We start from the raw sequence: 23911 nt of genomic DNA, 5'->3' as shown, positions 1-23911 counted from the left end.
TAACAGGCTGGTACATTTATTTATGTAAGATTTTCAAAGTACAGATTAGGCCTGAACGATAAATCGAATTTAAACCGAAATCACGATCACCAAGATCACAATTTCGGAATCGTAAAACCGGCAATTATCGCGATCACATCATTTCCACATGGGGGAAGTTTGAAGAGGCGGCTTCAAACTTCCCCAAAGTCCCGGCGCGTGCGGCCCGCATCGTTGGACGTACCTTCCGCACGAGTCCAACGATGTCCGTCCTCTATCGTCGTCTGCAGGCTCTTGTGCTTGCCACAACTCTGGGTTCCTGTATATCACATGACATACAGGAAGTATTCCGTGCATTAGATCCTGCAGGAGGCTAAGTGGATAGACGGGCATCGCTAGACTCATGCTGGAAGCTATGTCCAGTACTGATGCAGCTTGGGGGACAGAGGAGGCACAGAGATACATAGTGTGGGCACAGAGACAGAGATAGGAGATACAGAGAGAAACTGAGCGGGGACAGAGACACAAAGGGGGCAAAAAAGAGACCTAGAGGAGGCATAAAGAGGCAAAGGGGGCACAAAGAGGGACAGGAGTGAACAAACAGACACAGAGGAGGAACAAAGCTTGATTTGAAGGAAATCGTGAATCAAATCGAAATCGCAATTTCGGACAGAAATCGATCAATTCAATTTTTTCCTAAAATCGTTCAGGCCTAGTACCAGAGCCGGGACAAGGTCCTCCAGCACCCAAGGCTGAGACAGCAAAGTGCGCCCCTCCATCCCTCCCACCCCAGCCGTCACACACTGATTGCTATTAGACTAAGAGGGCCATAGGGCCCACAACCTCCCCAACACCTTAATCTCCAGTTATCTGGCTTGCAGTCACTGCCATGTATCCTTTTTCTTATTTCTTTCTGCTTCAAACACAATTAGGAATGACAGCTGAATGAATTGTGCGCCCCCTCCTACACTGCGCCCTGAGGCTGGAGCCTCTCCAGCCTATGCCTCGGCCCGGCCCTGCCTAGTACAGAGTCTCTTTAAAGTTACGCGCATTGCTATGTAAGCAAAGCGCGTAACTAAGGAAGGTGCGCTCCTTACATAGCAACTCCGCTGCTATGTAAGGCGGGCATAGCAACCACTCTCCATCACATTAGCTTAATGAATCGAGCCCAATATGTCTACGGAGCCCATGTCTAATCAATGACGTTAATTCCCTCTGGTAATATAAATGTCAAAATTGGAAGAATTTGGTTTGTGAGTCAATAGAGAAAAAGCTGGTATCGCCTTAGTAATTTGTAGAAGTTTCTTGAAACAGAACCGTGCCAGCTTTTCAGGACCTTGCTGGGTCCCTTTATCAAGGCGTGCAGCTCAAGATCATGAGCAGCAACTCCAAAAAGGTCGGCACCACCAATCTTTCAAAGCTCAATTACTTTTTTTAGTGAAAAATAATGAGACAAGTGCAGCGACAGACTGCTGTTTCGGTCCATTCTCAAGCTGCATGTAGTCATGATCTCGCCGGCTGCGAAAGAAACTTCAGAATTAGGCTTCGCCTTGTTCACATGCGATTACAAACGTGTAAAAGTGCATGATCAAACACTCATGCGTTTGTGTGCGTTTCAGTGCGTTGCACTTTTTTTTAACCACTTCACCCCAAGGAGGTTTTTACCCTAACGGACAAGAGCGATTTTCACCTTTCTGTGCTCATCCCTTTCATTTGCCAATAGCTTAATCACTACTTATCACAATTATATGACCTATATCTTGTTTTTTTCACCACCAATTGGGCTTTTTGGGGTTGATCTTTGTTTTCGGTAATTACTTTATTTTCTATGCATTTTAAAGGGGAAAAAATACACGATTTCTCCAAATTTGTCCCCTATATTTTTAATATAAACACTGCTACTGTACATAAAACCCACACATTTTATCTGCCTATTTGTCCTGGTTATAACAAGATTATAATTATGCCCCTAGTACAAAGTATGGTGACAATATAGCATTTGGAAATAAAGGTGTATTTTTTTTTTTTGGGGTGTTTTTTTTTTCTCACTATTTGCACGTGCACAGGAATGCACGTGCGGGTGCACGCGGGAGCGCGCACGGCAGCAGCAGCAGCAGTAGCAGTGCATGACGTTTTAAAACATCCTGGAGCCATTAAGAGGCTCCAGCAGGACGTTTTAATACGTCTTCATGTCACAAAGTGGTTAAAGGAAAACTTAAGCCAAAAAAAAAAAATGATATTTACTCACCCGGGGCATCCCTCAGCCCCCTGAAGCTGGATGGTGCCCTCGCAGCCCCGCTCCGATCATCCTGTCCCCGCCGGCGGCTACTTCCGGGTTCGGCGACAGCCGCCGACAGGCTGGGAACGCGGCTGTTTTTCCGCGTTCCCAGCCGCTATATCACCCCTCTATGCTGCTATAGCGTATATATTTCTTGTTGCACTGTATATACTATATATACGCTATAGCAGCATAGAGGGGTGATATAGCGGCTGGGAACGCGGAAAAACAGCCGCGTTCCCAGCCTGTCGGCGGCTGTCGCCGAACCCGGAAGTAGCCGCCGGCGGGGACAGGATGATCAGGGCGGGGCTGCGATGGCACCATCCAGCTTCAGGGGGCTGAGGGATGCCCCGGGTGAGTAAATGTCATTTTTTTTGTTTGGCTTAAGTTTTCCTTTAAGCATGTTTTTCTTATTGTAACAGTTGTCAATAAAGCTTCGTTTTCATATGAAAATGTATTTTTTTTTTTAATTGGGGTAAAAAACGCATTTGCTTCTATGCACTAAAAAAGTGCACCCATTCACTTGGATTGATGTGCATTTTACAGCTCAACGCACAAACGCATGCAACGCTGCATTTTTGTTAGCGCGGTGCATAGATGTGAACCAGGCACATTTAATTACACGGGAAAATCAATACCTTGCAGAACGCACAGGGCAATGCACTGTGAAAAGTGCACAGAAATGGCCCTGATGTGAATGAGGCCTAAGTCTGTGCAGGGATGGGTTGGATCCACCTCTGGCCATTCCCTGCCCCAGTCTGTGTCAATGGTCCACACTCCACATAACAGCCGTTGACTACACTGATGCGTTCGGGATTATCCTTTCAATATCACCTTTGGTTTGTATCTTGCAGATGTTGTGAAATATCACCAATCCGTCTCTAGGAAGTATAGTACAGGTTTATTTACTGTACATGAGACAATACTGTATGCCTGCCGAGGAAGGCTCGGAAGAGAAGTTATATACTCTAAATTGCATATTACAGTAAGAGTAGGTTCACACTTGTTTTAAAAACGTATCCGTGGCTCCGTTTTTTGGGCTTCTTCAAAATCGGAGCCACGGATACCAATGTTAAAAATAGCAGCCTTCTTCACTCAAAAAATAAACAAAACAAAAAAATGGATCGTCTGCGTTCACCCAGCTCCGTTTTGAAAACCTGAACGGAAGGTCCGGATTTGTAGCATTTTCACGGACCGCACCTGGATCTTCATGTCACCCCAATAGGTGTCTCCCCAGGTAGCCTGAGGGGGTACCGGGCACAGCGGTGGGGAGATGGGTCGCTCCCCCTCCCTCACCTAGGTCCCCCCCCATCCCCGCCCCCCTCCAGCTATTTGTGGCAAAAGTAAAGAGCGAGCGAGAGGGGAAGTTTACCTTTCTTCCTCTGCGCGCCGCGTGACTTCTGGTAATGCCACCCACTAGAGGGCAGCATTGCAGGAAGTCACGGCGAGCAGAGGAAGTAAGGTGCTTCCCTGCTCGCTTGCTCTTTACTTTTGCCGCAAATAGGGAGCAGGGATGGGGGGGGGGGGGCGACCCACCTCCCCACCGCTGTGCCCGCTACCCCCCATCCTGGCTGCTACCCCCTCAGGCAACCTGGGGGACACCTCTTGGGGTCCTGGTGCAGCCAGCCGGATCAAAAACGTTTGCTGCAAAAGGGCAGCACGGATCCGTTTGCCTTCAGGTTTTCAATCCCAGGATCACGGATCGCAGGCTCCATTCTGCAAACGGGCTAGCCTTATTCCTCCTACCTTGACCCCGATTGGATCCTTACAGATACTGTATCTAAGCTGACTATTGGACATGCATAAATGAATACCTATGAGTAGATGAGGTCAGTTAGGTTTGTTTAAGCAATAGTTATAATTCAAGGCTAGTTAGACTTCTAGGATTAACTCAGCAAGGTTAGTTAAACTTTTGAGAATAACATGTCACCATCTCTTATCTACAAGACTGCACAAATCATTCCCATCAGCGCATTCTAAAACCTATGACAATATGTGACAAAAGAAAGAGACCCAGTTTTATGAGAGTAAATGTAAGGGAGCGTGGCAAAATGGTTAACAGGCGGCCATTTTGTTATAACTTTCATTTTTACTTCACAGACATGTTACGAGACTCTGGGAAACAAGCCCTCAAAGAGCTCCTGAAGTTCATGGCCCATCCGGCAATCTCCAGCATCAACCTCACCGCGGCCCTGGGTTCACTGGCCTCCATCGCTCGTCAGAGGCCAATGTTCATGGCAGAGGTAGTGCAGGCGTATGAAACGCTTCATGGTGAGCAATGAAAGTGTTGTCTATCTCCATTCTTAGATGTTCTCTTAGGCCGTGGCTGTATCCATGGTTACTGTTGTCTTGTCATTCCAGCCAACTTGCCACCAACTTTGGCCAAATCTCAGGTGAGCAGCGTGAGGAAGAACCTGAAACTGCAACTCCTTAGCGTCCTGAAGCACCCGTGTTCCTGCGATTACCAGGGGCCCATCAGCACCCTCTTGCAGGATCTAGGCACCAGCCAGGCAGAGATCACCCGTAATTTGCCACCGCCAAGGGAAAGCAGCCGTAAGAGGACCAGAGAAGGTGGAGAGGGCAACCAGAAGAAGAGCAGGACTGGTGAGGGACGCTTTGGGTGACATCTCTGACATAGACACCATACTTGGGCTGCTAGTTGTAGCGAGTAGATACAAATAGCAAAGACGAGTCAAATAACGGTTATATTGCACTTTTCTCCTGGCAGACTCAGTGTTTGAGCTGCAGCCACTAGGGTGCGCTTTATAGGCAGTAGCAGTGTTAGGGAGTCTTGCCCAAGGTCTCCTTACTGAACAGGTTCTGGCTTAGTCAACAGGAAGAGCTGAAATTCAAACCCAGGTTGCCTGTGTCAGAGGCAGATCCCTAAACCAGTACACTATCCAGCTACAGCTGGACATGGTGTCAGGGCTGTGAAGTCGTAAAAAAATCATCAGACTCCTCCATTTATAAAACCTCCGACTCCAGGTACCCAAAAATTGCTCCAACTCGGACTCCACAGCCCTGCTCTGTATGCAAATGAATTATGTTTCCTGTAGGTTTTAGGCCTGCGTTAATAGTGTTTATAAACATATTCAGAAACTTGCCTCTGTTATTGTATTTTAAATTACCAATAACCTGTTGATGACTGCCTAGTTCCATATGGCGGCGGCAGAGCGGCTCTGTTCCTCCGCGCCACCATATGGCGTCATCTCGCGAGAGGCAAGATTCGACGGGAGCTCGCACGAGCATGAGCTCCCGTCAGTAAGCCCTGCAGGACACAGCGATCAGCCTGCCAGCGACTGATCAGCGCTGGCAGGCTGTTTTTTCTTTTTTTTTCTTTTTAGAAATCGTCAATTTAGTGTGCAAATAGCGCTGACATCTAGTGCAACGCTGCACAGAGTATTGCCTTGTATATATGTGTAGGGTTGTGTATGCATCATAGTGTAAGGACAATTTAGGGGGCGAAGGGGGGGGTGATAAATAAGGCATCGATTTTGCTATTTTTTATTTAAAATAAAAATGGCAACAGCAATCAAATACCACCAAAAGAAAGCTCTATTTGTGATAAGAAAAGTAGGTAAAATCATGTGGGTGCCACGTTGTGTGGCCGAGCAATAAACAGTTAAAGTTGTGAAGTGCTAAATTGTAAAAAATGGCCTGGTCAGTGGTGGTGGGGGGGGGGGGGTACAAACCTCTGGTCCTCAAGTGGTTGAAGTGTCCCCAAGCTGAAGCTCAGGTTCCCAAAGGCAGACTTATGGAAGAAGAGGGAGTCTTCTGGATCCTACTGAGGCTTCCCTCGCTGTCCTCTGGTCCCCTCTCGCCGCTCCCCTCCAGCTGGTCAGGGCTGCCCTCCTCTTCTGACACGAGCAGCAGTACTGCAGCTACATGGGCAGCTTTTGACGGTAATCTTTAGAGGGTCAGCAGTCAGCGACGGGAGACCAGAGGACGGCGTGTGAAGCCTCATTAGGATCGCTTCTTAGGTTAGCGCTCTTTCCTTGTGGCGCGGTTCTAATCCCAGCCAGGTCAATATCTGCAAGAAGTTTATATGTTCTCCCCATGTCTGTGTAAGTTTCCTCCGGGCACTCCGGTTTCCTCCCACATCCCAAAAACATAATTGGCTTCCCCCTAAATTGACCCTAGACTACGATACATGCACTACACGATACATACATAGACATATGACTATGGTAGGGACTAGATTGTGAGCCCCTCTGGGGGACAGTTAGTGACTAGACTATATACTCTGTACAGCGCTGCGATAGATGTCGGCGCTATATAATTACTTAAATAAGTATGCTATTTTAAAGAGGATCCGTTCTAATAAAAATGCCCCTGGGGGTACTCACCTCGCCTCTGGCTTCCCCCGTCCTCTTCCGTCCCATGGCTACAGCGATAGAACACCCAGAACAGCGGGGATGTAAATATTTACCTTCCCTGGCTCCAACGCAGGCGCAGTAGCAGCTCTCGGTTTGGAAATAGACACTCCCTGTCGAGTCCGCTCTACTATGCAGGCGCAAGTCTCCTGTTCCTGCGCAGTAGAATGGAGCCGACTAAGATCGGCCATTTCCGAGCGGAGAGCCGCAACAGCGCCCCCGCTGGAACCATGGAAGGTAAATGTTGCTCAGCCTGACAGATTGTCAGCTGTGCATTTAGTGGAACGGAGGAGGAACGAGAGGCTTCCCCCTACCGAGGTGAGTACCCCCCAGGGGAACTTTTTTTTATTAGAGTCTCTTTAAAGGATACCACAACTGAAATGTGACATAATGAGATAGACATGTGTATGTACAGTGCCTAGCACACAAATAACTGGGCTGTGTTCCTTTTTTTCTTTCTCTGCCTGAAAGAGGTAAATATCAGGTATGTAAGTGGCTGACTCAGTCCTGACTCAGACAGGAAGTGACTACAGTGTGACCCTCACTGATAAGAAATTCCAACTATAAAACACTTTCCTAGAAGAAAATGGCTTCTGAGAGCTAGAAAGAGATAAAAAAGGGGGAAATTCTTATCAGTGAGGGTCACACTGTAGTCACTTCCTGTCTGAGTCAGGACTGAGTCAGCCACTTACATACCTGATATTTAACTCTTTCAGGCAGAGAAAGAAAAAAAGGAACACAGCATAGTTATTTGTGTGCTAGGCACTGTACATACCCATGTCTATCTCATTATGCCACATGTCAGTTGTGGTATCCTTTAAATATCAATATATGTAAAAAACATCAGTCAATATACCACACTGAGTCCATTTTTAGCATATAGAAATATTGCAGTTCACGGTTGTGATCCTCTTCACCACTATCGCAGAGATAGAGATCTGTCTGCTGCCCATACACCGCAGACCGATTCCTTCACCATGAAATCTGTTGGGAATCGGCCGAGTTCGCTGCCTGGCCGCTGCCATCCAGTGTATAAATGTATCCCTGTGTGTGCATTTATACGTTACCTGTCCTGTGTCGTCCACCACGCGGTACCTATCCGTCCTATGAATCCCCCGCTTTTCTGTTAGCGGTATACATGCCGCTGGCACAAAGCATGCGCATCTGTCATCATGCACACGACACGCTGGTGGCGTGTATACCGCTAATGGAAGAGCAGGGGGTCCTGAAGATGGGTGGGCTCTGCGTGGTGAGCAACACAGGACAGGTAATGTATAATTGCACATGGGGGTACGTTTATACGCTGGTAGGGGGCAGTGCCAAAGGTTTCATTGCGTTGTCATCCCGATATCGCTCACTATTACCGATGTGCATCCTTTCGACCACGACGTCTAGATATCTTGCAGCATGTTCGTTTAAATTCACCCCGGCCGAAATAGGTTGTGTTGTTGATCGGGCATGCTCTTGGCAACACCAATTTTCATCCAATTCGATAATAAATGAATCGGATGGTCATTGGCCGCCAAGTCAAGAGATGTATGGGCATCTTTAGATGAGTGATTGACTTTTGTTTGTGGTGAGTGAATGAGTTTATGATTAGTGAATGAGTTTGTGCGATTGCCACGTTTACATGAAGCCAACACAAAGTGCGCTACATGTGGACATCCTAGGAGGACTTCGTATTTAGAGTTCTTCACCAGTAGAAATCCGAATTGTAACTTTGTTTTCTTTTTCTAGACGCTCCATTGGCTGATGACGATGATGAGAAAGACCCGGTTCCGCTTCCTCCACCGCCTGCTCCCAGCACTCTGTCTGCTACGGATATCACAGCGGACTTCCTTAACCCGCTGCTCACTCCAGAAAGCGTGGCCAACCTGGTATGTGAGACTTCTTCTTATCACTAACAAACTGGTGCTCATTGGTCACCACACAGGTTGGATGATAAGAGTGGGCAGGAGAGATAAGTATGGAAGAGATGGGCACATTGTGGGGAGGTCAAAGACTGGGGTAAAAAAAAAAAAACTAAACCTGGTGCGTCTATAGTGCAGGGGTGTCTTATGCACCTTTTCGCCTAAACTGTCTCTAAGCTACACTGCTCAGCTACGCTAACTCCTGCTGCCCCCACCAGCTACACTAACTCCTGCTGCCCCCACCAGCTACACTAACTCCTGCTGCCCCCACCAGCTACACTAACTACTGCTGCCCCCACTGTCTACACTAACTCCTGCTGCCCCCAATGGCTACACTAACTCCTGCTGCCCCCACTGGCTACACTAACTCCTGCTGCCCCTACTGGCTACACTAACTCTTGCTGCCCCCACTGTCTACACTAACTCCTGCTGCACCCACTGGCTACACTAACTCCTGCTGCACCCACTGGCTACACTAACTCCTGCTGCCCCCACCGGCTACACTAACTCCTGCTGCCCCCACCAGCTACACTAACATGAACTTTGTCTTTTGGTTAGGATATATGGTATATTGGTTCTGTTCCTTCAACCTAATCCCTTTTTTCTCGTTCTATGTAGGTCCTCATCAGTATGGTCTACTTGCCGGATACCATGCCGGCGTCTTTTCAGTCCACTTACACCCCGGTGGAGTCTGCTGGGACAGATGCTCAGATTCGGCATCTTGCTCGACTCATGGCCACGCAGATGACGGCGGCCGGCATTGGTCCAGGTGAACGAGAAGGGATTTACTAGAACGCTGATGTGTAACTATGCAAGCTGTGCTTGGCTTTGACTCGCCTGATCTTCTCCTGCAGGTGTGGACAAAGTGGAGCCTGCCCCGGTGGAAGTAGTGGAGGAGGAAGGCCCTAAACCGGAGGCGGTGGTTATTAAACGTAGGATCTCGACACTGGTTGTCCCAGGCCAGGCTATCTCCGTACTGGGCTCTCGTGTGAAAGCTGGAGACGATGAAGCACCTCTTGCTAAAAAGAGACCTGAACCTATATTGCCCTCAACTCAACCTCGGTGAGGAAGCTGACATCCTTCTTCTGTTAACATTAGGAAGATGGAGCATTGAAGGAATCGCAGATAAACTTATAGACGTCTGCAGCTCTATTCATACTGGACATAACAGGAAAGGCAGATTTTAAATGTCACACATTGTGCCGGAGATTTATAGTCAATCGTTCCTATGACACTGTCTGGGAAATGGCAGGCTCAAACGGGGTGGATCAGGTCATTTGGCTGTCCCAGGATCGGCAGGCATCTATGCCAAGCGGCTACTACATAGGAATTAATTCTTGTAGCTGATTATATGATCGGCTACAACAAGTGGTTGCTTGGGCGCAGTGGTTAGTTAAAGGCACTTAGAGTTGGGGTTAGGCATTAGGTTGGGGTTCTTGTTGGGCACCTGCAGGGGAAGGTTCAAGTGAGAATGGACTCCAGGTAGTGCATAGAAAAATATTGGTTAGCTAAATGACCAATATTTTGTAGGTAGCAGCGCCGCCCGCTGCCCATCTCATACAGTGACGATCCAATACGTACTCAAGAGGTGAGGGGAAACACAGACCGCAATAAAATCTAGAAGAGGTCATAGCCACTATGTAAAGTTAATTTGTTTTCCTGGATGTTGGGTTTTGTGTTGTCTTGGTTGAGGGTCTTCTTCCTTCTCTTGACCAAGCTGGAGTAAGGGCAGGAAGTGCGTCCCAGGACTACACTGGTACATACCACACTGATGCCACGTCTCAGTCTTTGCTCTCTTGACTAAGCATGGAGAAATTTGTGGGTGGAGTTAGGCAAGAATGCGGGTCTCAGGGCTACTCTGGTACGTACTGTGGTGATGCCACGTCTCAGTCTTTGCTCTCTTGTCTAAGCATGGAGAAATTTGTGGGTGGAGTAAGGCAAGGAGGCTGGTCTCAGGGCTACACTGGTACATACTGTGGTGATGCCACGTCTCAGTCTTTGCTCTCTTGTCTAAGCATGGAGAAATTTGTGGGTGGAGTAAGGGCAGGAGGCGGGTCCCAGGGCTACACTGGTACATACTGCGGTGACGCCACGTCTCAATCTTTTCTTTCTTGGCAAAACATGGTGAAAGCTTTGGGTGGAGTAAGGGCAGGAGGCTGGTCCTAGGGCTACACTGATAGATACCGCGGTGACGCCTCATCTCAATCTTTGCTCCTTCTCTTAGGCCGACAGGAACCGTGGGCCGGAAGAAAGTCTTTAAGTTGAAAGACGTTTCGCAGCCATTGACGGATGTGCAGACCAATAACCTGAAGCTGCAGGCCGTGCAGAGAATCCTGCACGCAGAGCGCACTGTTGGCGGCAGTGGGGCGGCCCAGGTGGGTATTAGAGAGAGCGAATGAGATGCTGGTAATTGCCAGTTGATGCACTTTTTATGTGCAATTCCAAGTGGCAGAAATATCTGTATGAACCTGTCATTTGTTTTCCTGCACCTGGGAGGGTGGGAGAATACGGAGGCTGCCATCTTTGTTTTCTTTTAAGCACTTCACATCCAGACCTTGTTTCCCACTTATGGACCAGAGCAGTTTTGACAGTTTATTTATTTTTTTAAGTATTTTTTTTTTCTAAGTATATAGTACCGACATATTACGTAGTTTAGCTATATCCTTATTTAATCAGAAATAACTTTATCCCTACTTATGACACAGAAATGAAATGTATATTGTTTTTTTTTTTCAAGACAGACTAGGCTTTCATTGTATGGCATTTTTTCCCTCGAACAATATTGTTTTCTATGGTTTTCAATGGTTAAACAAGGAGAAAAATAGAAAAAAACACATTATTTCTCACTTTTACCAATTCCAGTTTAAAAATAACAAGTGCTACTGTGGCTAAAAAACACAAATTTTGTTTGGCTATTCTTACCGCTTATCACAAAACTTAGATTACATTCCTGTCACAATTTATGGTGAAGATATTTGATTCTGAAATAATGTTACAGTGTGTATTTTTCACTATGAACTGAGAAAATAAAAGTATTTTTTTAATGGTAAAAATCTATCCCATTAGCTCAGGGAACATATATTCCCATTCACCAATTAGTGCCAGAAATGTGCACAAGAGCAAGCCCAATCCTGCACAGCACTGCTTCTGCTACAAGACTGATATCTACTGACTCGTGGCTTAGATGAGGTCACAGAGGACGTATATCTACTGTAGTGGTGGATAAAGTGGTTATGAAACTCCAGTAACTCGGCTGTGTTATTAACCCCTTTGCTATAAAAATCGCACCTGAAACAAGTATGTAGTTTGTAGACATATTGGTTCTGGGTCAGTAAAAACAATTAGAAACGGACCAAAGCTACAGTCCAGGAAGGAGGATTTGCAGAAGGAAGTAATGGGTAGCCTCCATGTTTCTCTCTCTTTAGGTTTCTCTAAGGCCCCTTTTACACTAGGAGGGTAAACCTGTGTTGCAAAACCCTATTTTACCACTGGGGGCACAAAAGCAATAAGTCTATGGAGGCAGGGGATCAGCAGGACAGCCAGACAACTGGTATTACTTAAAAGGAAATAAATATGGCAGCCTCCATATCCCTCTCGCTTCAGTTGTCCTTTAAAGTGGAACTGAACTCATAAAATGTAAAAACAGCATTGAAATCCATGTGAGAAATTGCAGGCAAAAACAGTACAATAAATGTACAAAAATATGTTAATAAACTATATAATATACAATTAATGCATAAGCCCCGCCCCCTGTGACGCTGGCTGCCGCGGCAGCCCTGCTGGCACGCAAAGGTCACTGGGAGACCTTCTGCTTATGCAAATTCTGCCTTCCAAGTCAATACCGAGTGAGACGTCCTGCTGCTATTGTTGACAGTGCACGTCATCAGCAGGCGTTTCCTGTGAAGATGGACAAACAGCTACTGCGTACACATGCTTGTGTAATTAACTCCTGCCCGGCCGTTCTGTGCTGCTCTCTGTCCCCGCTGTCTCCCAATTGCAGATCAGCGCTGCCCTCTGTCCCCAGCCCGCTGCCTTCCTGTCAGAAGACACTGGCCAGTGCAGTGTGTGCGGGGACAAACCACTTTTACAGAGGGGGTTTGCAACAAGCTGCTGTAAAAATAAATAGACTTAGATCAGGCTGGTGCCTGATCTACATTTCCCATTCCCTCCTGCTCGGCATTTACAGCTCCAGCTCTGCTGACTAATAAGCTGAGAACTGCAGAGTCCTGGAGTGTAAGCATGTCCAGCTCCCCCATCCCCCGGGAAAGTGAAGACGCTGGAAAGAGGAGAGATACACAGACACTCGTGCAGGGGAGACAGCGTGTCAGAGTGCTGTGAGCTGGAGGTGCTGTGCTGTATGTATGCAATGTGTGTATGGACCTGTGTATGAATGGCTGCTTGTGTGTATGCATTGTGTGCTGTGAGTTGGAGGTGCTGCCATATGTATGCAATGTTTGTAAGTATATGGACCTGTGTATGAATGGCTGCTTGTGTGTATGCATTGTGTGCTATGTATGCTATGTGTGCATATGTCTGGATCCACGTATAAATCACTGCTTGTATGTATGCATTGTGTGCTGTATGTGTGCACAGTATAAATGTGTGTGTGTGTGTGTCTTTGTGATATGCATGTATACATTATATATATATATATATATTGTACTTCTATAGAGAATGTTTCACCCTCCCTCCTCCTTTGTGTCCGGTGTAGCACCCCTCTTTCAGCCCCATATAGAGCATGGCCAATACCCCCCCCCCCCCCCTTCCAATATTAAAGTAAATAGTCGGTTTTGTGACACCAAGAAACAGTTTATCTCGGCACCTAAAGCGTAGCTCGTGAGTTGGGTACCTGCTATAGTCCACAGCATGTGCACAGGGTAATTCGGGTACTGACCCTCGGCGGACCCCAAATTACTTTTCCCTCCAAGTTACTATGACTTGGAGGGGGAATCATATTTAGCGGCTCACCCTGCGCCCAATTCACCGCCATAGATGGTGAACTAGCCGCAATGTTTGCTGATCTTTGTTACCTCAATTATATACAGTATAAGCTGTTACTCCGTGCCTGTACTGATAGTAAACTAGCTGCAATGTGTGCTGATCTCTGCTGCCTCCAGTATGTAGAGTATAAGCTGTTACTCTGTGGCTGTACTGATAGTAAACTATCTTCAGTATGTGCTGATCTCTGCTACCTCCAGTATGTACAGTATAAAGTGTTAGAGCTGGTTCACATTAGCTTGTGTTCCGCTCCGATGAGCCGCAGCCACAGCAATGCTTTCCCTATGGGAAAGTTCACATTGCTACGTTCCGCTGCCTGCGTTCTGCTCATCGGAGCAGACGTTCCCGACATGTTGGGACCTTGCGTTCCCACTCCGTTCAACAGAGCAGAACGCAAGAGTACGGGGTGGGTGTCGTAATGTGAACCAGCCCTTACTCTGTGGCTGTACTGATAGTAAACTAGCTGCAGTGTGTGCTGATCTCTGCGACCTCCAGAATGTACAGTATAAGCTGGTACTCTGGCCCTGTACTGATAGTAATCTAGCTGCAGCATGTGCTGATCTCTGCTACCTCCACTATGTACAATGTAACTTCTGTTACTCTGTGCCTGTACTAATAGTAATCTAGCTGCAATGTGTGATCTCTAATACCTCTGTGTACAGTATCATCTGTGACTATGTGCCTGTACTGATAGTAAACTAGCTGCAGTGCGTGATGATTCCTGCCACCCCCAGTGTGTACAGTATGAGACAAGACACATTTATATCATGCTTTTTTTCCTGGCAGACTAAAAGCACCAGAATTTCAGCCACTAGGACGCGCACTATAGGCACTAGCATTGTTAGGGAGTGTTTGCCCAAGGTCTCCTACTGAGTAAATCAAGCTTACTGAACTTGAAGAGCCAAGATTCTAACACAGGTCTCCTGTGTCAGAGGCAGAGTCCTTGACGAGTACACTATCCAGCCACTACAAGCTGCTACCCTGTGCCTGTACTGATAGTAAACGAGCTGAAGTGTGTGTGTGTGTGTGTGTATTGGGAGGGGGGCAATTTCAGTGTAAAATCGCGGAAAAAATCACTCCTGCAAAACGCAGGTGTGAATAGAGCCTAAGAAAGGTTTGCGCTTCGCAGTGTAAAAAGGACTCCCTGGACTTTTTTGGTTCAGTTCCTCTTTAAAGCGGAACTAAAAGGTCCTAAAAAAATAAAAATAAGAGTTTCACTTACCTGGTGCTTCTGCCAGCCCCCTGAAGCCGACCTGTGCCCGTGGTGTGACATCCCGATCCTTCGTTCCCACGCCGCGGCTCCCCTTCACTTTGCGCAGTGGGAGTCCACTGCGCCAGAGAGCGCATCCTTGTTAATACTCCTGTTGCGAGGAGTGTACTGTGCAGATGCAGTAGAGATTTTGTCGCACTGCGCCTGCACAGGACGCTCCTGGTCACATGAGGGCACACAAGGATACGTGTGGCCACGCCGTTGGCTTCCACTGCGAGAAGAAAAGTGAGCCATGGCGGTGGAACGGAGGATCGGTTTGGCACGATGCGGTCGCAGGTCGGCTGCAGGGGGCTGGCAGAAGCCCCAGGTAAGTGAAACTCTTATTTTTATTTTTTTAGGACCATTTAGTTCCGCTTTAAAGGACAACTGAAGCGAGAGGGATATGGAGGCTCCCATATTTATTTCCTTTTAAGTAATACCAGTTGCCTGGCTATCCTGCTGATCCCCTGCTTCTAAAAGTTTAGCCATAGTCCCTGAACAAGCATGCAGCAGATCAGATGTTTCTGGCATTCTTGTCTACCCAGCGAGACACAAGATTAGCTGCATGCTTGTTTCAGGTGTGTGATTCAGACACTACTGCAGCCTAATAGGCCAGCAGCGCTGCCAGGCAACTGGTAATAAATATGGCAGCCTGCATATCCCTCTTGCTTCAGTTGTCCTTTAAAATCATAGGGAGTTGTTTTTTGCATCATAGAATATAGTCCAATAAGCCAGTACACTCTGTAATTCACAGCTTTCTAGCTCAGTCTGTTCTGGGTAGGGCTCAATACTTGTCAGCACCCCTGGTATCAGTGAGCCGTGCTTGTGGTTGGCATCACTGTAGAGTTCCATGCTTAGGCTGCTGGTGTGTAGTGAGGGAGGACGTCCCCTTGCCATTACTATCGGTCAGACTATAAGCCAGACGCTCTGTGTGCTTCTGTAATACTCGTGTCTTGAGATCTCCACAATAACCAGACCTTCCTTTTTTGCTGCAGATGCGTGTGAAGCTTTTGGCTCGCTTAGTGACCCGCTTGGATCCATCTTTGAAGGCCGAGGTCTTGGCCCATTTTTTGAATGAGCCCCGGCAACGCCTGGACCTGGCACTAGCATGGCTTTACCAAGAATACTGCGAATATCAGTCCGGCGCAGGAGAGGAAGGCTATCAGGAGTGTCTGATCGGAATTCTGACCGGTCTGCAGGAGCGTCCTGACCAGAGAGATGGGTGAGCATTGACTGATGTCTCTAAAGCCTGCTACAAACATCCAAATTCGATTGGCCAATCGCTGGTCAATTTTACCACCTCCATGTAGTATGAGAGCTTACCTACACAATCTGTTCATAGTATTCAAAATCCATTGGCCCTCATGCTACAGGGAAATGGTAAAATTGGCCAATCGAAATTAGATATGCACCCTAATCCTGACCAAAGAGATGGGTGAACAGTGATAGATTTCCCTAACCTTTACCAGAATGATGAGTATTGACTTACTCTATATCCCTAACCTAGATCAGAGAAGTAAACAGAGAAGGCCGGCACTGCCAGTGTAATGTTTAATTGTTGCAGTTATGTTTAATTGTTGCAGTTTAGGGCCTGTTCATACTTGTTGCGTTTGTAGAACGCGTATAAATTCAAAGAAACGCAAGTTGAAAAACGCATGCGTTTTTCTTGCGTTTGAATGCGTTTTCTATTGCGTTTTGCACAAACACGTGACCCAGGGGAAAAAAAAGAATTATGGGAACCGCAGAGGAAAACGGACGCTAAAAACGCAATAGTACGCGTTTTTGATACGCGTCCATAGACTTTCATTGCGTCCGTTTCTATGCCTATCGCACAGAACTGCGTGCAGCAATGCGGATGAGAAACGTATGCGTCTCATACGCATACATGTGAACTAGCCCATTCAAAAGCATTAGGAGCCGTTTCTATGCGTTTTTGGTACCAGTACGCGTTCCCTGAAAACGGCTAGGAACGCATATAGTCTGAACAGGCCCTTAGAAGCTGACATTTCGGGACTCACATGTTCCTTCATCAAGGCTTAACAGGTCTATCCAACAATATCAGCCAGGCAAAGGTTCATGCAGCCGGACATACACTCACTGGCAAGCCATGTGTACTCACAGCAGCTGCCTGAGAGTACACACCACTTGTCAGTGAGTGCCCAACTGCATGGACTTGTTCTCAGGTGATATTGTCAGATAAACATATGCTCTGATGAAGGGACATGTGAGTCCTGAAACGATACCTCCTATCTGAAAACTAAACATTACACTAGGAGTTCCAGTCTTCTCTGTTTATTTCCTATGGATTTAAAGGGATACAATCGGCTTTCTTTTTCTGTAGTTTTTCCTGGTTTACAATAGCTGTAGGAGTGGCCTCAGAAATGGATGGAAAGATAGTAAGTTTGGCACAATAAGCTCAAGAGTTGGCGCAGTGTTTGGGAGTTGTTCAAGGGAGTATTGATGCATTGAACACTTGATAATAAGAGAGGGCAGGGCACAGACTAAATCTGTTTGAGAAGATTGCAGCCTATAGCACAGCCAGTCTGTGGTACAGGAAGTGACCAGTGTTGGTGCTCTTGAGTAACAGACATGGCCAGTGAAGTACTTGCCGACGATTTTGATTGGCTAATTTCGAGAATTGCATTATTAGCATCTCATTGACCATCTATATTGCCCGGGTCTTTTACAAGTGAATGAACATTGTCTAATCAAGGAGTTTATAGAGAAATGAAACACGCAGCTGAAGACCTGCACAGAGAATGTTTGTGGCTAGAAAGAGGCTTTGTCTTATTCTGTTTACCTTTCCTCCTCCTGTAGAGTTTTCACCAAGTTTGTCCTCGAGGCTCCGCTGCTGACTGAAGCCGCACTGGACGTTGTCCGAAAATATTGCGAGGATGAGGTTCGTCATGAATGGGGGCAACACGGGGCCGTTTTAGTGGTGTTCATTGCTAGGTTTGTCGGTCTTCCTCCAGCCAGAAAGACTTTTTTGGCTCCTACCAACAGCTGCTTATATATAGGTGTAAAGTTCGGTTCATACAACGCAGTGCACACGTGACGTTGGGTACGATCGATATTTCAGTACGGGTTGCACTGCTGATGCTGCTGTTCGATCAAGTAGGAAGCTATGAGAGTATCTGTCATGCTCCGCTTCTGCTCACAGCTCTTCCCCGCACTTCAGCAGCCTTTCCACACTATAAACAATGGACATGTTCAGATAATAAAATGGGCAAGCCTATCCTCATTTTTGTCTAGTCCATTTAAAAAAATAATAATCTCAAAGTGTATGCTGGCTTAGATGTATTTTATATTGAAAACACACCTGAACTGAGAGTGACCTTGTATGGAGAAAGCAGGGAATGGCAATGAGAAGATGGGTGGAATGTGGTGACCTTGTACGAAGAAAGAAGGGAATGGTACTGAGGAGATGGGTGCAATGTGGTGACCTTGCATGAAGAAAGAAGGGAATGGTACTGAGGAGATGGGTGGAATGTGGGGAACCTTGTGTGGAGGAAGAAGGGAATGGCACTGAGGAGAAGGGTGGAATGTGGTGACCTTGTATGGAGAAAAAAGGGAATGGCACTGAGGAGAAGGGTGGAATGTGGTGACCTTGTATGGAGAAAAAAGGGAATGGCACTGAGGAGAAGGGTGGAATGTGGTGACCTTGTGTGAAGAAAGAAGGGAATGGCACTGAGGAGATGGGTGAAATGTGGTGACCTTGTGGGCAGAAAAAAAGGAATGGTACTGAGGAGAAGGGTGGAATGTGGTGACCTTTGTATGAAGAAAGAAGGGAATGGTACTGAGGAAATAGGTGGAATGTGGTGACCTTGTGTGGAGAAAGAAGGGAAATGGTACTGAGGAGATGGGTGAAATGTGGTGACCTTGTGGGCAGAAAAAAAGGAATGGTACTGAGGAGATGAGTGGAATGTAATGACCTTGTATGAAGAAAGAAGGGTATGACACTAAGGAGATGGGTGGAATGTGGTGACCTTGTATGGAGAAAGAAGGGAATGGTACTGAGGAGATGGGTGGAATGTGGTGACCTTGTATGAAGAAAAAAGGAAATGGTACTGAGGAGTTGGGTGGAATGTGGTGACCTTGTATGGAGAAAGAAGGGAGTAGCACGGAGGAGATGGGTGGAACGTGGTCAACTTGTCTGAAGAAAGAAGGGAATGGTACTGAGGAGATGGGTGGAATGTGGTGACCTTGTATGGAGAAAGAAGGGAATGGTGCTGAGGAGATGGGTGGAATGTGGTGACCTTGTATGGATAAAGAAGGGAATGGTACTGAGATGGGTGAAATGTGGTGACCTTGTATGAAGAAAGAAGGGAATGGTACTGAGCAGATGGGTGGAATGTGGTGACCTTGTATGGAGAGAGAAGGAAGTAGCACTGAGGAGATGGGTGGAACGTGGTGAACTTGTCTGAAGAAAGAAGGGAATGGTACTGAGGAGATGGGTGGAATGTGGTGACCTTGTATGGAGAAAGAAGGGAATGGTACTGAGCAGATAGGTGAAATGTGGTGGCCTTATATGGAGAAAAAAGGGAATGGTACTGAGGAGATGGGTGGAATGTGGTTACCTTGTATGGAGAAAGAAGGGAATGGTACTGAGCAGATAGGTGAAATGTGGTGGCCTTATATGGAGAAAAAAGGGAATGGTACTGAGGAGATGGGTGAAATGTGGTGACCTTGTATGGAGAAAGAAGGGAATGGTACTGAGCAGATGGGTGAAATGTGGTGGCCTTTTATGGAGAAAGAAGGGAATGGCATTGAGGAGATGGGTGAAATGAGGTGACCTTGTATGAAGAAAGATGGGAATGGTACTGAGATGGGTGAAATGTGGTGACCTTGTATGAAGAAAGAAGGGAATGGTACTGAGGAGATGGGTGGCATGTGGGGACCTTGTATGAAGGAAGAAGGTAATGGCACTAAGGAGATGGGTGTAATGTGGTTACCTTGTATGGAGAAAAAAGGGAATGGTACTGAGGAGATGGGTGGAATGTGGTGACCTTGTATGGAGAAAGAAGGGTATGGGACTAAGGAGATGGGTGGAATGTGGTTACCTTGTATGAAGAAAGAAGGGAATGGTACTGAGCAGATGGGTGGAATGTGGTGACCTTGTATGGAGAGAGAAGGAAGTAGCACTGAGGAGATGGGTGGAACGTGGTGAACTTGTCTGAAGAAAGAAGGGAATGGTACTGAGGAGATGGGTGGAATGTGGTGACCTTGTATGGAGAAAGAAGGGAATGGTACTGAGCAGATAGGTGAAATGTGGTGGCCTTATATGGAGAAAAAAGGGAATGGTACTGAGGAGATGGGTGAAATGTGGTGACCTTGTATGGAGAAAGAAGGGAATGGTACTGAGCAGATGGGTGAAATGTGGTGGCCTTTTATGGAGAAAGAAGGGAATGGCATTGAGGAGATGGGTGAAATGAGGTGACCTTGTATGAAGAAAGATGGGAATGGTACTGAGATGGGTGAAATGTGGTGACCTTGTATGAAGAAAGAAGGGAATGGTACTGAGGAGATGGGTGGCATGTGGGGACCTTGTATGAAGGAAGAAGGTAATGGCACTAAGGAGATGGGTGTAATGTGGTTACCTTGTATGGAGAAAAAAGGGAATGGTACTGAGGAGATGGGTGGAATGTGGTGACCTTGTATGGAGAAAGAAGGGTATGGGACTAAGGAGATGGGTGGAATGTGGTTACCTTGTATGGAGAGAGAAGAGAATAGTACTGAGGAGATGGGATAGGAAGTGGTGACCTTGTATAGAGAAAGAAGGGAATGGTACTGAGGAGTTGGGTGAAATGTAGTGACCTTGTATGGAGAAAAAAGGGAATTGTACTGAATAAATGGGTGGAATGTAGTGACCTTGTATGGAGAAAGAAAGGAATTGTACTGAGGAGATGGGTGGAATGTGGTGACCTTGTAAGAAGAAATAAGGGAATGGCATTGAGGAGATGGGTGAAATGTGGTGACCTTATATGGAGAAAGAAAGGAATTGTACTGAGGAGATGGGTGGAATGTGGTGACCTTGTATGAAGAAAGAAGGGAATGGTACGGAGGAGATGGGTAGAATGTGGTGACTTTTTGTGGAGAAAGAAGGGAATGGTACTGAGGAAGATGGGTGGAATGTAGTGACCTTTTGTGGAGAAAGAAGGGAATGGTACTGAGGAGATGGGTGAAATGTGGTGACCTTGTATGGAGAAAGACGGGAATGGTACTGAGGAGATGGGTGGAATGTGGTGACCTTTTGTGGAGAAAGAAGGGAATGGTACTGAGGAGATGGGTGAAATGTGGTGACCTTTTGTGGAGAAAGAAGGGAATGGTACTGAGGAGATGGGTGGAATGTGGTGACCTTTTGTGGAGAAAGAAGGGAATGGTACTGAGGAGATGGGTGAAATGTGGTGACCTTGTATGGAGAAAGAAGGGAATGGTACTGAGGAGATGGGTGGAATGTGGTGACCTTGTGTGGAGAAAGAAAGGTTATGGTACTGAGGAAATTGGTGGTATTTGTGACATTATATTAGGGATGAGCAAGAACAATTTTGTGAGAAACAAAATTGTCCAGGAGGCCATTGTCTTCCTTCCGATGCGATCCATGCTGCTCTCTATCTTCTGACCCCTTGTATAGAGAACAAAGGGTAATAGTACTGAGAATATGGGTGGTATATGATTACGTTGTATGATGGCTGAACATTATCACCGATATGGAATGAGGATACGTGACTACGTTGTTTGGCATCTTTGTTCTGTTTTTCAGGCTTTAGGATTTGGCTCATCTGTTTTTGTTGCTGTGGTCGTCCTGTTTTGTCACAGTGCTTATTTCTTTACAGGGCCGCAGCTATCTTGGGATGTCTACTCTACGAGATTTGATTCTGATGCGTCCTGCTCGACAGTTCCAGTACCTTCACCTTCTCCTGGACCTGAGCTCCCATGAGAAGGACAAGGTTAGTTCTTGACATCTTGTGAGTTGATTTGAGTACTTGCATCATCTTCTGAAGCTGAGCTCTTAGTTGACGGGCAAGGATAGTTTTTGGCTTGATTTTCAGTTCTGCTAAGGTTCTTTATCTTCTGTTCTCGCGAGGAGGACAAGGTGAATGGCTGGCAAAGGTTTTAGTTTTGTTTAGCCTTTCAACCTTCTGCACGTGTGCTCTATGAGAAGGTTAGTGCATGACTCAACTTTTTTAGTTCCTTCTTGATTGACCTTCTGGGGCTGAGCTCTTGTGAAAGTCAGGATGAGTGTTAGGCCTTATCATCCACGTTTGTGCATTTTCTTCTGGAGCTGGTTTTTAGTAAGGACAAGGACAGTAACCGTGCATAAGACTCGATCCTGTGTGAACTCCATTCTAGAATTCTGCTTTCATAAGAGGGCAGGGTGAGCAGTTTGCCCAATTCTCAATTTTTTAGCATACCTACAGCCTTCTAGAGCTGAGCACTGCTGAGGCCGACCAGGTGAGGAATGGGGCAAAATGGTTAGTTCTGTACCACGGCTACACTTTCTCATGGAGCTGTGCTCTCCTAACCAAGACCAGTTAGGGAATTGGCCGTATTCTCATTTCTGTACAGTACCCACACCTCCTCATGGATCTGAACAGTCCTGAGGAAGTTCAGGTGAGGGACACGCCATGATTCTACATTCTGTCCAGAATCTTGCAAAGTTGAGATTTCTTAACAGGGTAGCTGATTTGTTAGGTTCTCGGTCATATCCTGAGTCCTATTCAGATTTGACTTGCTCTGCTGAAGATGAAATCTTACGGGAGGACTGTGTGAGTGAATGTCCACGTTTTCCGCCATTATTTGTTCTTATTGTTCATGGTGGTTCTCTTTTCTCCAGGTACGTCAGCAGGCTCTGAACCTCATTAAGAGAATGTATGAGAAGGACGCCCTGCGCCAGTACATCGAGAAATTTGCCCTCAATTACCTGCAGCTCCTGGTTCACCCCAATCCACCTTCACTGCTGTTTGGGGCAGATAAGGACACAGGTGGGATAATCTGCGCTATAATTCAATAGGAAGTCTGGGATAATAAAGTAATGTGTGTATGTTGCATTTTTTTATATTATGATTTAATGGATTTATGTAGTGCCAAGTTATTACGCAGTGCTGGACAATAAATAAGGTTACAGACAGTGGTGATATTAGGGTGATTCAACAAAATACATACAATGAGCAAAAAAGTGCACAGTGCCAGATCATACACTGGAGTCGTAGTCCCAAAAATTCAAGTTCATGTGATTCTGTGAGCAGGATGCAGAAGGAGTGGAGGGCCCTTGGCTTACAATCCAAAGTGAGGGGGTGGTGACACGATACAAACTATCAGTCTGTTGCTGTTTTTAAAGGACACAACCAAGCAACCTAAAAGTAAAAAAATCCACTTACCTGTGACTTCCTCAAGCCTCTGCCAGCAATCCTGTGCCCTCACCACAGCTCCGCTCCACGCTGGTGGTCCGGGGTCTTCTCCGGCGCAAGATCCCCACTGCGCATGCGTAAGCGGCTCTCAGAGCAGTGCAGTAGTTCTGCGCCTGCGTAGTACAGTCCGGATGACGTCAGCGCGAGCAGTGAGCCGCATACTGGAGTGCAGAAAAAGTTGGCATCTCCACCGGAGGGCATCGGGAGCCACCGGAGCTGCGGCGAGGGCACAGGATGGCTGCCAGGGGCTGGAGGAAGCCCAAGGTAAGTGGAGTTTTTATTTTTAGGTTGCTCTGACTTTCCCTTTAAAGTACAGCTGAGGCATTGAAAAAATCAACAAAAAGTCTGATACCTTTGGATAGAGAAAGCTCTGGAGCATTTTGAGCCTTCCCTGTTCCCCTCTTGGTCCCCCCATTCCAGCTCTGTCACCCTGGACCCAGGGAACGCAGTACAGAGCTGCCCATCTTTGGGGGCACTTGGAGAATAGGAGAGCTCCTGGAGGCAGCGTAACTTCACTGGGGGACAGAGAGGGAACGAGAAAACTGTGAGAGGACAGGGAAGGCTCAATGGGATCCAGGGCCTTTCCTTTCCATAGATAAGTATCTGACCCTTTTTTTTTTTTTTTTTTTTTTGTACTACAGATTTGCTTTAAAGAGGAGCAGTCAGCCATACTTTCTCAGAAAAAAAAACTAATATATTAGTAGATAAATACTTGC

General features: G+C 46.7%; 1 protein-coding gene across 1 annotated transcript in view; it reads left to right on the top strand.

Annotated features, from left to right (window-relative positions):
• SYMPK (symplekin scaffold protein) overlaps positions 1-23911 on the top strand; it is a 74489-nt gene that overhangs the window by 35538 nt on the left and 15040 nt on the right. Inside the window, exons 8-17 of the mRNA XM_068250078.1 lie at positions 4358-4528; positions 4619-4861; positions 8368-8507; positions 9159-9309; positions 9395-9602; positions 10765-10915; positions 15783-16009; positions 17605-17686; positions 21621-21734; positions 22622-22769. Coding sequence (XP_068106179.1) covers positions 4358-4528; positions 4619-4861; positions 8368-8507; positions 9159-9309; positions 9395-9602; positions 10765-10915; positions 15783-16009; positions 17605-17686; positions 21621-21734; positions 22622-22769 — 1635 coding nt within the window. The remainder of the gene's footprint in view (positions 1-4357; positions 4529-4618; positions 4862-8367; positions 8508-9158; positions 9310-9394; positions 9603-10764; positions 10916-15782; positions 16010-17604; positions 17687-21620; positions 21735-22621; positions 22770-23911) is intronic.

This window comes from Hyperolius riggenbachi, chromosome 8 (assembly GCF_040937935.1).
Source record: "Hyperolius riggenbachi isolate aHypRig1 chromosome 8, aHypRig1.pri, whole genome shotgun sequence".
Taxonomy (NCBI): domain Eukaryota; kingdom Metazoa; phylum Chordata; class Amphibia; order Anura; family Hyperoliidae; genus Hyperolius; species Hyperolius riggenbachi.
The sequence above is the reverse complement of the archived record's forward strand: the minus strand, read 5'-3'. Positions and strand labels throughout refer to the sequence as shown.